This window comes from Heteronotia binoei, chromosome 1 (assembly GCF_032191835.1).
Source record: "Heteronotia binoei isolate CCM8104 ecotype False Entrance Well chromosome 1, APGP_CSIRO_Hbin_v1, whole genome shotgun sequence".
NCBI classification, from domain to species: Eukaryota; Metazoa; Chordata; class Lepidosauria; order Squamata; family Gekkonidae; genus Heteronotia; species Heteronotia binoei.
This window is the reverse complement of record NC_083223.1, coordinates 208216544-208231634: the sequence shown is the minus strand read 5'-3', so window position 1 is coordinate 208231634 and position 15091 is coordinate 208216544. Positions and strand designations below refer to the sequence as shown.

At 44.8% G+C, this 15091-nt stretch overlaps 1 protein-coding gene across 1 annotated transcript in view; it reads right to left on the bottom strand.

The window, feature by feature from the left end:
• Nucleotides 1-15091, bottom strand: part of LPGAT1 (lysophosphatidylglycerol acyltransferase 1) — a 118361-nt gene that overhangs the window by 58349 nt on the left and 44921 nt on the right. The window contains exons 4-5 of the mRNA XM_060247098.1: nucleotides 14264-14382; nucleotides 1791-1886 (exon numbers count right to left, since the gene is read on the bottom strand). Of these exons, the coding sequence (XP_060103081.1) occupies nucleotides 1791-1886; nucleotides 14264-14382 (215 nt within the window). The remainder of the gene's footprint in view (nucleotides 1-1790; nucleotides 1887-14263; nucleotides 14383-15091) is intronic.

Here is a 15091-nt window from a genome sequence, read left to right as displayed (position 1 = left end):
TTGAGACTAGGTGATAATTATTAAAATCTGCTCAATCTAGACCAGATTTCTTTAGGAATGGGCCAATTACCACCTGATTCAAGGCTGGAGTGATCAGTGCATTTACTGCCCCCAGGACTTAGCCCCCCCCTGCGAATTTAAGCAACCAGGAGGGGTGACAATGACATATGCAGGTGGTAGGTTTCAAACTTCCAGTTTATTTATTTAGGCGATGGTTATCCTGCCTCTTCAGAGTCCTGCTTGAGAAAGCTTACAATTAAAATAAGAAACCATAAATGTAAGAACAAGAAGCAATTGAAACAAGCTGAGGGACATAAGCAACATAAAACTATCCATAAAACAAACAGGAAGCAGACCATTAAAAGGCCGGAAAAATACTCTAATTAAAAACCTGGGTAAAAGATGTGTCCTGAAGTGGTGCCTAGAAGAAATAAGGCGCCAGAAAAAGCTCAAGGGGGATAGTGGTACAAAAGAGTAATACCACCACAGAAAATGCCCTGTTTTTAGTTGCCACTCACCTCACCTCTGAAGGTGAGGGCACAGAGAAAAGGGAAAAAGAATCCCTGAGACATTCATTTATGTTATTTACAGTCTACCTTTCTCACTGGGACTCAAGGCAGATTACACAGAGTGAGGTCAATATGAACAGGATGAAACATTCAATAAACAATTCAATAGGGTTAGGATCTGGGACTAACCAGAAATCTAAAAAAAAAGAACTGAAGCAAACCATAAGTATTAACAAGACCAGAACCCTGCCCCCACCCTGGGCAGACCCAAGAAGGTGAGGACGGGATAGTGGCCTGTGTGCTCCTCAAAGCCCACTAAACTGCCCCATCACTCTCACCTTCCCACATCTGCGCAGACCCAGGAAGGTTAGAGCTGTGGAGGGAGCACCTAGTGGTGCCCCTGTAGGCCAGGTGGTGCCTAGGCAGACACCTACCTGGTCTGCTCCTATGCACCAGCCCTGAACAAGACATGTAAAATGATGCAGAAATTACATAAAGATCCTTCTTACAGCAAGCTCTGTTTGTTTAACTGCTGAGATTAAAGCAGTTTTATTGGTTGTGTGTGTGAAAAAAGCAGGACCTAATCAAGTCGTAAATCCAAGTAAATGCAGACTGGACATATGATATACCAAGCTGACATGTGACTGGATGGTACGGTTAATATACAATTGTAACACCACCCCATCATAGTTAGTATTGTAAAATACAGAACATTAATATATTCTACAAAGAGAGTTACAGAGGGCAGCCATGGCAGTCTGCAGTAGAGGAACTACATTCAAGTTCATTCTTATGGACAATCCTGTGTATAGGTTTGAATGGTTTTCTTCCATCACATTTTATCTGAAGAAGAGTGCTTGCACACAAAAGTTCATACCGTGAATAAAACTTTGTTGGTCTTAAAGGTGCCACTGGACTCTAATCAGACCAACACAGGTACCCACCTGGATCTATATTCAAGTTTAAGGTGCTGCTGGACTGATACTCTAAAATTCTGAAAATTATATAGATTATATAATTCTGAAAATTATATAGATTATACAAATGTGCATATATTAGCAACATTTCCATAAATCTGTTTTTGACAGTCACGGGTAAAACAAAAAGCTATGCAGGGCACTCAAGCTCTATTCCTTCCCTGCAGCCATCTACTGCAAATCTTGTTGTATCTGCCACTATAGCCTCTCATACTTCCACCAGACCATGACCGCCAAGTATAGCTTATGACTCTGTGTGTAAATACCCAGAGAGCACATTATTTTTAAAACACTTAACTATTACCTGTCTTATAAAGAAATCTCCATGAAGCAGAGATACAATTCCAAAGTTTGTATATTTAAAAATATGATCCATCAGCCACATCATCTGACGAACAACCTGTAAAAGTTAAAATGATAATTAGCCACTTCATTCTGCATGCAAAGGGGGGGGGGGAGCAGACCATCTGAAATTAACACAGTGAGGTTTTTTAGTCATACCAAAACACACACACTAGTATATGAAATAAAACATAGTAACCCTTCTCAGAATACAAAAGTGATTATATATAATTTTGTTTGTTGAATCCTATCTATCTGTCTGTGTATATATATATATATGAAAGCTTTGTGTGCTGACATTTTCCAGCTCTCCCATTGGCTGTGGTGTGTACTACATCAGCCATTGTCAGACCAGTTGCCATTCAACTGTACTTACCTCCCGTTAGCTGAATCCACTCCTTTCTCCCACCTGCTGGACCACTGAGGAAGTTGTTAGGCAGTGACTGTTGCTATGCAACCAAGCATGCTTTTGTCAGTTAAAGCCAACAAACAAGCAGGGGGAGGAGGCCCTTTCCAGGCCTGTTTTGGCCTTTGAGGGAGAACTCATTGGGCCCAGTCCTGACTACAGTTGCCAGTTCCTGGTTGATGGGAAATTCCTGGAGATTTTGTGGTGGAGTCTAAGGAAGCCAGAGTTTGGGAAGCAAAGACGCCTCAGCTGAATATAATGCCAGAGTCCACCTTCCAAAGGAAGTTATTTTCTTCGGAGGGGTGGGGGGGAGACAGATCTGTTGTTTGAAGTTCAGTTTCATTTTCATTTCATTTTATTTGATTTATATCCCGCCCTACCCCACCAAAGAGGGCTGAGGGTGGCTCACAACATAAAAATTCTAACAATAAAATTCAAGAATTAAAATACAATAATAAATTACATAATTAAAACAACTAATATATCAATACATCAATCAGTCTCAGTGTGCTATCTTATAGTCTTCCGTCAGTTCTGATACCAGGAGGTTTTCAGGCTCCACCTGGAGGTTGGCTACCATAGGCCTGGATGCTCGCTCCTGTTCAGCAGCAGCCCCCCATGACAGCCAGTATGATGTGCTAGTTACTGCTTCAGAGCAGGGTCTGCCAGACCCAGGTTCTTGCCAGACCCAGTCAGGTGGAAGCTGACTGTGGGATTTCAGACCAGTCAAACTTTCAGCCTAACCCACCCAACAGGGTTGCTGTGCAGATTAAAAGTGGGAGAGGAGAATGATGCTTTCTTCCTACTGTGGAGAAAGACTGTCCTTTTCATAGGTAAAGCCTGCAAAGAGGGGGGAGGAGACAAAAAGCTGAACTAAGGGGGCCTGATAAAGGTGGGTTGATAGTTAGCTGGAAAGGAGATAGTATTGCCAAGTCCAGTATGGGAAATTCCTGGAGATTTGAGGGGTGGAGCCTGGAGATGGTGGAGTTGGAGGAGGGGTAGGACCTCAGACAAGTACAATGCCGTAGACTTTACTCTCCAAACCAGCCATTTCTGCCTGGAGAACCATAGTTGCCAATCTCCAGGAGGAGGGGGATTGGATTTATACCTCGCCCTTCACTACCCAAAGGAATTTTGAAAGATGAAGACTGGCAGGAAAAAAATAATTTTCTTTCATTTCTCCCATTATAGCTGTTTCAACCATGCCTTTATACATCCTGGTCATCCTAAATATTCTGTCTTTGAACATTATAGATTTCTTTCACAGAAAGCACTGTCATGAAAGAAAATACATACACTTACATAAACTAGCAACTGTTACATGTATTGATGACTGCACATGTTGGTGCTAGTTAGAGGCTGGAATGCTGAGGACAACAGTACCTTACCAGCATAAAGACATACAGGAGTTGTATATTTTTCCCTAAACAAAAGTACTTTCGGTATAGAAAATCTGTAAAGTTCTCATATCACAATTCATGTTTCTTCTGAATCTAGCTACCCATTAACAGTGCATTAGCAAGCATCTTAAGAACATAAAAACATAAGAGAAGCCACGTTGGATCAGGCTAATGGCCCATCCAGTCCAACACTCTGTCACACAGTGGCAAAAAAACCAGGTGCCATCAGGAGGTCCACTAGTGGGGCCAGTACGCTAGAAGTCCTCCCACTGTTGTCTTCCCCACCCCAGCATCAAGAATACAGAGCATCCCTGCCCTGGACAGAGAGCTCCATCTATACACCTTCAGTGGCAGTGAATTCCATGTGTTAATCACTCTTTGGGTGAAGAAGTACTTTCTTTTATCTGTTTTAACTTGACTGCTCAGCAATTTCATTGAGTGTCCCCGAGTTCTTGTATTGAGAAAAATGGAGAAAAGTACTTCTGTCTCCATCCCATGCATAATCTTGTAAGCCTCTATCATGTCACCCCTCAATTGACGTTTCTCCAAGCTAAAGAGCCCCAAGTGTTTTAACCTTTCTTCACAGGGAAAGTGTTCCAACCCTTTAATCATTCTAGTTGCCCTTTTCTGGACTTTCCCCATGCAATAATATCTTTTTGGAAGTGGTATAATGACAAGAATTGTACACAGCACTCCAAGTGAGGCTGCACCATCAATTTATACAGAGGCATTATGATACTGGCTGATTTGTTTTCAATTCCTTTCCTAATAATCCCCAGCATAGTACTGCCCCTTTTTTACTACAGTCACACACTATCTCAACATTTTCAGTGAGTTATGTACTACAACTCCAAGATCTCTCTCTTGGTCAGTCTTCACCAGTCAAGATTCCACCAACATGTATTTATAGTTAGGATTTTTGGCCTCAGTGTGCATTACTTTGCACTAGGCTATGTTGAACCTCATTTGCTACATTGACTCCCACTCCTCCAGCCTTGACAGATCTCTTTGGAGTGCCTCAAAGTCCTCCCTGGTTCTCACCAACCTGAACAATTTAGTGTCATCCACAAACGTACCCGCTTCGTTGCTTACTACCAACTCCAAATCATTAATAAACAAGTTAAAAAGCATCGGACCCAGTACTGAGACCTGCAGTACTCCACTGCTTACCACCCTCCATTGTAAAAATTGCCCATTTATACTACTCACTCTCTGTTTCCTGTTACTTAGCCAGTTTTTGATCCACAAAAGGACTTGTCCTTTTACCCCATGACTATTGAGCTTACTTAGGAGCCTTTGATGAAGAACTTTATCAAAAGGTTTCTGGAAGTCAAGGTAAACAACGTCTATTGAGTCCCCCTTGTCCACATGTGAACTTGTGGAGCCCCTGACAAAAATATGTAATCTTTTATTAAAATCTGCCTCCACTCCTGAGGACTGAAAGGTAGCTAATGTCACCCCCATCTTTAAAAAGGGTTCCAGGGCAGATCCAGGAAATTACAGGCCAGCCAGTCTGAAGTCAATATCAGGAAAGTTTGTGGAAACTGTCATTAAAGAGAGAATTATTAGGCACATGGATGAAACTTTTGGTGCTGGGGGTATTTGTGTGTGTGTGTGTGTGTGCACACGCATGCATGCGTGCAAGCCTGGAAGTCATGGCATCCTCTGGAGACCCTTATTGAGCTATGGAGGACATGCAGAGAAATTGCTTGATACATTCTGCCTCTGCCTCCCACTCCAGGTATTCCAAGGAGATCTCCCATCAAAGTGCTTGAAAGGGTCCACCCTGCTTAGATTCTGAGATCTGATGAGATGGTGGTTGCCTGGGCTATCCAGGTCAGCACCTACCTTCTGAAACTTTCAACATAAAACCAGAAGATATTCTATGGTTTTTGAAACAAACGTTTCCCATTGGGAGAAGTCCCATTCCTTAGTATTTCAAAATTCCCAACATTACACAATGTGTGAGAGTGCACATTTTAGTTAATTTAGAGCTATTATTTGCACTGCATTATCCTTACCTGCGAACGGAAGATTCTTTTCACTTACCGTGAAGTCTTCCTTCTCTGTGGTCCCGGAGTGGTCCAGTCCTCACTCTTGGGAATCATAGCTCCTCCCTTTGATAGCAGGGCTTAACAAACTTGACCCGGAGGGGAGGTGCTTGATCCTCAGAAACTCAGATCGTCTGCCAGCTACCACACCTCCCTAAGTATAACTCCAACATAAATAGGAGAAAGGAAATTTCCAGGGAACAAACACAACCCTCTCCTAAACATATCCTGGGCTCTGTCTAAAGGGCTCTATGGCGGGAAAAAACCCAAACCTAACAGTGTACTACACCGGATTCAGTTGCGACTTCCAACCCCGCGGTCCCAGGTCAAAGCTGAAACCCTTTATACACAACTGGGTGGGTAGGACTGGACCACTCCGGGACCACAGAGAAGGAAGACTTCACGGTAAGTGAAAAGAATCTTCCGTTCTCCAGTGGTCCCAGGAGTGGGCCAATCCTCACTCTTGGGACGTAAAAAAGCCGTGTCCCAGGGCGGGCCTCTCAGCTTTGCCCAGAGACCACGTGTTGGAGGACTTTCCTTCCAAATGCAGCCTCAGCCGAAGCCACCTTATCAATCCTGTAGTGTCTAGTGAAGGAGTGAACCGACTTCCAAGTAGCCGCCTTACACACCACTTCCAGGGATGGAAAAGCCCTATAGGCCGCTGAAGTAGCAGCCCCTCTAAGTGAATGGGCCGTCACCCCTACCGGGGGCTCCAGTCCTGTTGCCTTATAGGCCTCACTAATGCACCCCCTGATCCACCTGCTAATGGTGGAGGCCGATACCTTGCGCCCAGTGTCTGCAGCCCTGAAAGAAACAAACAAGGAATCAGACCGGCGAAAGTCCTTGGTTCTGTCCAGATAGAAGCTAAGGGCTCTGCGAACATCCAGACAGTGCCATGCCTTCTCCTTCTCATGAACCGGATTAGGGCAGAAAGAGGGAAGCACAATGTCCTCTGCCCTATGGAAACGGGAATTCACCTTTGGCACAAAGGCCGGATCAGTGCGGAGCACAACTTTATCCTGGTGGAATACACACAAATCCTTATGTATGGACAGAGCCTGAAGCTCTGACACTCTACGCGCCGAAGTGATACCCACTAAGAATACCACCTTAAAGGTGAGCAGCTTCAGGCTGCATGATGCCATAGGCTCAAAGGGCTTGCCACAGAGAGCCTTCAACACCGTGTTCAAATTCCACGATGGGAATCTATGGACCTGCGGTGGATTAAGCAAAGCCACCCCCTTCAGAAACCTCCGGATGTGTGGATGTGTTGAAATAGCATTGCCTTTCTTAGATCCCCTCACTGCTGCTATGGCCGCCACCTGTCTGCGTAGTGTACTGGTACTAAGGCCTTTCTCTAGTCCCTCCTGTAGGAAAGACAACACCACGGAGACCGAGGCCTGTAGAGGATCTTCCCCTTTGACCACGCACCAGGCATGAAAAATCTGCCAAGTGACATTATAGCTTCTGTTAGTTGAAGCCTTTCTAGAGGACAACATGGTGTCTATTACTGGAGTGGAATAACCTAGCCTAACTAACTGCTGCCGCTCAATCTCCAAACAGTGAGCTGAAACATTTCTGGTCGCGGATGCTGCAGGCAGCCCTGAGAGAGTAGATTCCACCTTGTAGGAATCTGCCATGGCTCTACTATTGACAGTCTTTGCAGTTCCGGGAACCAGGCTCTCCGAGGCCAAAAGGGGGCCACCACAATCACTTCCGCTTTCTGTTCCTGGACCCTCTGCAAAAACCTTTGGAGGACTTGGAACGGAGGAAAGGCATACAATAGAGTCCTCGGCCAGTCTGAATTTAGAGCGTCGATGGCAACTGCTCCTCTGCTTCTTGTCCTTGAGAAATACTGTGGCACCTGATGATTGTCGTCTGATGCAAACAGGTCCACACTCGGTGTCCCGAATCTTTGACAAATCTCGCGAAATGTCTCGTGGTGAAGTGACCATTCCGACTGGTTCAGCGCCTGTCGGCTCAGCCAATCTGCCACCACATTGTCTTTTCCTGCCACGTGTGTGGCTTTGATGGACAGAAGATGACCTTCCGCCCACCTGAAAAGGGCCTCCGCTTCGTCTTGTAGCTTTCTGTGTCTGGTGCCGCCTTGGCGATTTACATAGGCTTTTGCCGTCATATTGTCTGTTTGTATCAGGACGTGAGTCCCGACCACCCATTGTCTCATGTGAAGCATGGCCAGACGTATGGCTCTCAACTCCAGAAGGTTTATGCTTTCCCTGGCTTCCTGGTCGCTCCACTGACCCTGCGCTACTGCTCCGGACATGTGAGCTCCCCAACCAAAAAGACTGGCGTCTGTGGTCACCACCACTCTCTTGGGTTCCCACATCTCCTGCCCCAAGGAAAAAAGGCTGGGAGTCTGCCACCACTCGAGGGCTCTCGATAGGTCGGCTGGCAGTGTCAGAGAGATCGAGCTTCTGGCACCTATTTGCTTCTGAAAAGGTAAAAGAAATTTCTGAAGTGGCCTCGTGTGAAAACGCGCCCACTCAACGATGTCCTGGCACGAGACCAGCATTCCCAGTAATTTTGCCAGTAGCATCAGTTTGACTCGCTTCCTTTGCTTGACTTCTGCCATCAGCTGTAAAATCTTTGTCTGTCTCTCCGGGGTCAGAAAGACCTTGTTCTTGTTGGAATCGATCTGAACACCTAGGTGCGTCAGAGACTGGGAAGGAAGCAAGAAACTCTTCTGAATGTTTATGACGAACCCATGCGCCCTGAGCAGCCTCATGGTCAGGTCGAGATGTTTCTTCGTCTGCTCCTCCGACGGGGCCTTGACCAGAACGTCGTCCAGGTAAGGAAAAATCGACACCCCCTGTAATCTGAGGGCTGCCACCAGAGTGACCAGAACTTTTGTGAACACCCTGGGAGACGACTTGAGCCCAAAAGGCAAGGCTCTGTATTGGAAATGGCGCCCGTCGTAAGAGAAACGAAGAAACTTCCGATGACCCCTGGCGATTGGGATATGAAGATAGGCTTCCGACAGATCTATGGAGGCCATGAAGTCCCCCCGCTGGATGGCAAGAAGTATGGACCTCAGTGTCTCCATCCGGAACTTTTTTGTGACAACCGACCTGTTCACCCACTTCAGATCCAGTATCGCCCGAACATCCCCGTTCTTTTTGGGTACCACGAAAAAAACTGAGTATGTGCCTTGAAATTTCTCTGACGGAGGTACCGGTTCGATGGCTTCTATCGAAACTAGATGGTCGATGGCTAGCAGTAGTGTTCGATGCTTCTCGGGAGACTGTGATCTTTGTACTTCCAAAAAACGGTGTCGGGGGGGGGAGTAAAACTCCAGAGAGTAGCCGTTGGTCACTGTGTCCAACACCCATCTGTCTGAAACTGTTTGATGCCACACATGGGAGAATCTCTGAAGTCGTCCCCCTATCTGACTTGTGTCCGTGGACTCGTCCCAGTCACGCTGAGGTGGGCTTCTTTTGGCCTTTAGCGGGCTGGTTCTGTTTCCCCGTGAAGGAAGGTCTACCTTCTCTAGGCTTCGACTGCCACTTTGTTCTGTATGGCTTGAAGGATGCTTGCCTGGAGTCTCTCCTATTGCCACGAAAGGACTGAAACCTTTGTCTCGTCCTGTTATCTCGTCGTTTGGATGGCAGAACTTTTTTCTTATTTCTGTCCTCAATAAGGTATCTATCCAAACCTTCTCCAAAGAGTGAGGACCCTTTAAACGGAACTGCAGCAACCTTAGCTCTAGCCGAAGGATCCGCATCCCAATTTCGTAGCCAGGTATTTCTTCTGGCTGTAACGCTACAGGCCATAGCTCTAGCTGACAGCTGAACCGCTTCCAGAGTAGAGTCTGATGCAAAAGCCGTGGCTAATGTTATCTTTTTAAGAGAGTCCTTGACGTCCTTAGGCAGGTCATCCCTCTTAGCCAGGTCAGATAGCCAAATATATGAAGCTCTACAGAAGAGAGACGTGGTGGCTGACACCTTCAAAGAGCTGGCCGAGGCTTCAAAATCCCTCCGCAGAGCCTGCTCAATGCGTTTATCCGTAGGGTCCCTTGGCATCCCATCTGCATCCATCGGGAGTATGGAATTAGAAGCCAAACTATTGACCGGGTCATCCACCACCGGTAACTTCAGCCTCTTAGCCGCCTCTGGGATTAATGAAAAGAACTTGGAAAAATTAGAAGAAACTGTTTTCGGCTTGGCCGGGTGCTCCCACTCTGACCTGATAATAGAAAAGAAACCTGACAGCAATGGCACCTGTAGGGGTTTGGCCCCTGATTTTGGAATGATGTCTTCCATACCCAAAGGAAACTCTGTATCCTCCTCATCTTTGCATTTGGGGGTGTACTGAATCTGCAGCGTTCTAATCACCTTTGGGAGTAAGCGTGTATACACGTCTGCAGGAAAAAGTTTGGAATGAGTAGAGGCTACCCCCTCCTCTTCCTCAGAGAGTTCCCCAGTATCTGGAGATGAAGAGGCATCCGATAAGTCAGAATCCTCTTCCTCTTGATCAGAGGGACAGGAGCGTATCTCTGTCCTGCTGCGCTTAAGAGGTCTAGGGGAAAAATTTTCCTCTTCCTTATCAGCCTCTAAGTGTTTAGTCTTGGATGTTCTTTTGAGTGGGGGGGTTGGAGTAGTCACAGAGGCTGCCTGGACCTCCTTTCTAACTATTTCTTGTATCCAGGATAGAAGATTAGACTTTGCCTCATCTGCAGAAATATCATCATGATGAACTTCTGCCCTTTCTTCCTGTGCTGGTGAATCAGCCAGCTCCAGATCACAAGTGCCCTCCTCCATTACAGCTCCCTTGGGGAATCTGGTGGAAGCGGCCATCTTAGAATGTATGGCCCTGCAACAACAAAAGAAGGCACAACCAAAATGGCTGCCATTCCCGCCAAAATCAGCCCCCCCATACACTCCTTTTCCCCACCAGCTCAACACTGGGATCCTCTCAACAAAAAACCAAACATTCCCTTGTTTTGTTTCCTTCCCCTTTTCCCAATGGCCAAATAGATAGCCAGACCTCTCTATGCCAGAGAGGCTAAGGGATAGGGAATGAATGGGAGGGGGGAAGTGGGGGGGGGAAAGCGCTGAAAACCATAACTGGCTGCCAGTAGCTCCCAACAGTAGCTTCTGAAGGCTTCCTGGGGATGGGATCATAAGGGCTAGGTCAACTGACCTCCTCAAATCCCCCACCACTCTGCAGAGCTTTCCCAATGCAAGCCTTACCGCTGCTGGGTTTCCAAAAGCTTCTGCCTGCGTCGTTCCAGGAGGGCTGCGTGCTAACACGAGTCCTCTCCCAGCTGCTCACTCCCTCTCTCCTCCTCTCCCTTAATTCCTTTGTCCCCAAGGCCCCTGGGTTTGCCAGAGTGCCTTTGCAGGGCAACTGGGAGAAGGAACGATCAACAGCCTTCGGCACGTCCACCAGGCTGGAAAGAGCAGAGGGAGGGCTTCGCGCGCTCGTGCCTCACTCTGAGGCTCCTCTGTCGTCGCTGGAAAAAACGCGGGAGGAAGAGTGCCTCCCAGAACGGCCACAAGAGGGAGCTCTTGCCTTCCCTTCTGCCGTCCAGGAAATTTTCAATAGGTATGTTCCTCTTGTTCTTCTTCTTCTTTATTTCTTTCTATAATGTACCGGGCCAGGAGCCACAAAGGGGCTCTATAGCACGTCCTGCTTCGATGGCAGGGCTAAAGAAACTGGGTTTCTGAGGATCAAGCACCTCCCCTCCGGGTCAAGTTTGTTAAGCCCTGCTATCAAAGGGAGGAGCTATGATTCCCAAGAGTGAGGATTGGCCCACTCCTGGGACCACTGGAGAAAATATGTAATCAAAACAGTGCCATCAATTCAAACTGATAGGCAATTTGTAGGAAAATGAATTATTATAACAGTTATGTGTCACTTCTCTGCACAAAGACACCTGACACATAAAACAGTTCAAAAATACAATATAGCTCCAAAATTAAAAATAAGAGCAGTCATAGTTTTCCCTGGCATCAATGAGATACTTAGGCCCTTAGAGTATCTTTTTCACTTCTCCTAGTAGTCTATACTTGATTTTCAACTATAACTGAATCCTATCTACTTTACTGGTGTCATTTAAGTGAGAGCAACTAGCCAATTAATTATCATTTAAAAGATACATTATACTCTTTTCATTTACTATAAGATCAATTAAAACCATACAAAAACCCTGCCTATCTATTAACAGACAAAAATACATGTATTAAAGCTGCGCTGGAATCAGGGCAGTTGACAGCTGTTCAGTCAGGGTGATGGCAGGAAGGCAGACAGCCTCACACACAGACACCCTTTTCAGTAGCAGTTTGGACAGTGTTCTGGAAATGTCCACAACAATGCACTCCAGTAGAAATGTAGTGCTCAGAGTCACAATGGTGCCAGAGAAGGTAAAAGAAAGGAATAACAATTATTGTTTCTTCCTGTTCACCAGCTGGCTGATTGCCATGCCATAGCTGCTAGCCTGGCACAGCAACATCTTATGTGCCAGGAGTGGGGGGGGGGGGGGGAGAAATGGAATTCTTCACCAGCCAAGATAGAAAACCTAAACTAAAGAAAAATTCTCATGTGATTTGAAGGTGAGCATTAGAAGATGCAATGCTCCTATCTTCAAGAATGTTGTGTGTGTAAACTATTTCATATTAGTACTGAACTTCAGTGTAATTTTTCTCACATCCACTTTTCTTTTAAACAAATTCAGATTTCTACACATATATAAGATTACAATTTTATAATCTTGCACTTGAAACAACATAGAAATGAAGGTCAAAACCATTCCTCAAAATGCATGAGAATGACAATCAAGAGCTTCCAAACAGAAACTGTCAAAATCTTACTGCTGAGGGTTGGCCAAAGTACTGCTGTATCTGTGGCTAAGTTTCTGTTCTCTGCAATGAAAATACCGGCCAAGTTAACATCCTGTGTATAATCTTCAGACTACTCATATCCTCTGTCTTTTTCAAGCATACCTACTGTGTTGTAGCAGCTGCTGGAATAAACTAGTGTCCACAGTGACAGTTCACTGTCTGATAGGTAGAAAGATTCTCTCTTCCTTTCACTGCCCTTCCCAATTCCTGGGGCTTACCCTAGGTCTAGGAGACATAATTCCAGAATGGTCAACATTAAGATGTTAGGAATGAAAATACATTTCTCAAGGTATTGGCACATCATGCCTAGCATGCAGCCAAAATAGGGTTTAAGGTGCCTGGGAAGGTAGCAGCAGGAAGATTCTCTCTTTCTACCTATTCATCTGTGAGCTAGCTGGCCACTTGTCTGGTAACCACCATCAGCTTGGTCATTGGCTGTAAGCAGATGCAATTGAGAAAGTGGGGTTCCAAGCCTTTTGAGCTACAAACTGGGTTCAAAAGGGCTGTTTGTTCATTTCCAGCAAATAGCTCAGTTTCACTAAGCAAATTCCAAAACAATAAGAGTTCATCAGTTTCTGATTTTACAATGAATTGTATGGTACTTCTAAGCATACAATGCATGTCATAATTTTTGCTATAAACAATATCACAAACTGTTAAGAATAATATTAAACTTAGCCTCAAAAAGCTTGTTACTGAGCTTCTATAATCTATGAGGTAACTGTACCTTAGCTAATACAGAGATACAAAACAGTGTAAACGTTGCAGCATGAGTTGTTATCCTAAATTAAAGTAGCCCTAATGCATCCCTTTTCTATTGTTTGAGTTACTAATGCAATGCACTTCATTGTCTCTTCTGCATAAAAGAAAAGCAAAACAAAAGAAAACCAGTTTTTGAAGTATCTGAATGCTTACTTCCTGGCCACACAAATTATTTTAAACAATTCCTGGCTGCAAACACCTGTATATTTGTGTGTCTTGTTTGCTCACTTCTTTCCTTCTAAGACAGTGATACTCACTCACTGACTCAGGAGCCACAAACGGCTATTTGACACAACATCTGTGGCTTTTCTGGGCACCGTTCCCCAATGTGGCACCCAGCCCAGGTCCAACAAAGTAGATAATGCCATTGTCCAGTGGTTGACAGGTTATTTGCACCTTGAAACAGTGCTTCCAGAGGGACTAGGACAGGTGAGCTACAGGTTCACTGTGCTAGTGACGGGAATAAAAGGCCCAGAGAATCATATGGATGCATCTAGTGTTACAGTTATATATTTACAGGTTATGTAAACGAGGCTCTCTACAAGCCACTGAGTGAAGAAACATTGTTCTAAGGCACAGTCACCTGTGAAGTATGGATTAACTTGAAGAGGAAAGGGGGTTTAAAACACAGTGCATTTGAGTTTGTGTGTGAAGGATTTCACCTCAAGCCTCTGCATAGGACTCCTTAAATATTTCTGAGATGGCTTACAACCAGGGGTGGAATTCTAGCAGGAGCTCATTTGCATATTAGGCCACACATCCCTGATGTAGCCAATCCTCCAAGAGCTTACAAAAAAGATCCTTGTAAGCTCTTGGAGGATTGGCTACATCAGGGGATGTGTGGCCTAATATGCAATGCAGCTCCTGCTAGAATTCCACCCCTGCTTACAACTATATAAGGGGAAGTATGTATGTACGTATGCATGTATGTATATACACACACAAATATAGCATACCGTGCCTTTGTCCTGAAGGCACATCATTAGAGTGCAAACATCTCCAGTTGCTTGATGGTTCACTAGCATCACAGCTTCATCTTCTGAGATGGATTTAACGTCATCTCCCCATTCTACAACTGTTTAAAAAAGAGGCAGAGAAAGAAATCCTTATTTGAATGATTTATTTAAAGCAACAAAATCTTTAAAATACCCACCTCAACGTCCTTGGAATTAGGCAAAAACCACTTGACTGTGCACAACAGACCCAGTCTTATTTTGAAGTAACTACAACCAAATAAATTCAGAAGACATTCCAGCAAGTCATATTAGATTATAAAATTTAAAAACAAGCACCAAACAGCAATGTATACCATGAACTAGAGCTAAGGTTGTAAAAAAAATTCCAAACACGTTCTTTTAGCTCATATTTGCTTACAAAATTCAAATTTATACTGTTCTAACGCCAATTTCTCTCAGCATTCTCAGTTATGACTACCAAATGTAACTGCCTTAGACTTCCTTTCAGTCAAAGTGATTTATTTATTTATATAAATTTTTTTACTATCCTTCCTAAAGCTGGGCTTAGGGCAGTTCTAAGCAAGTTATGATAACAGTAATAACAAATAAAATTGACTTGAATAAGCAAGTAAGAACACAGTAACCACTAAGGAACTAAACTAATTGCTTTACAATGGTTTTGACGGGGCCCATTTTCAGGATATTTGACAAAAGTTTTGGGGGGTGGCTAACAATAGCAATAGGTCCCGTAGCAAACCTAGCTGCTGTTCTCATTGTTGCTCCAGTTTCCAATCCACCTCTTACAAAGATTAGCTGGCTTGCTGGTAA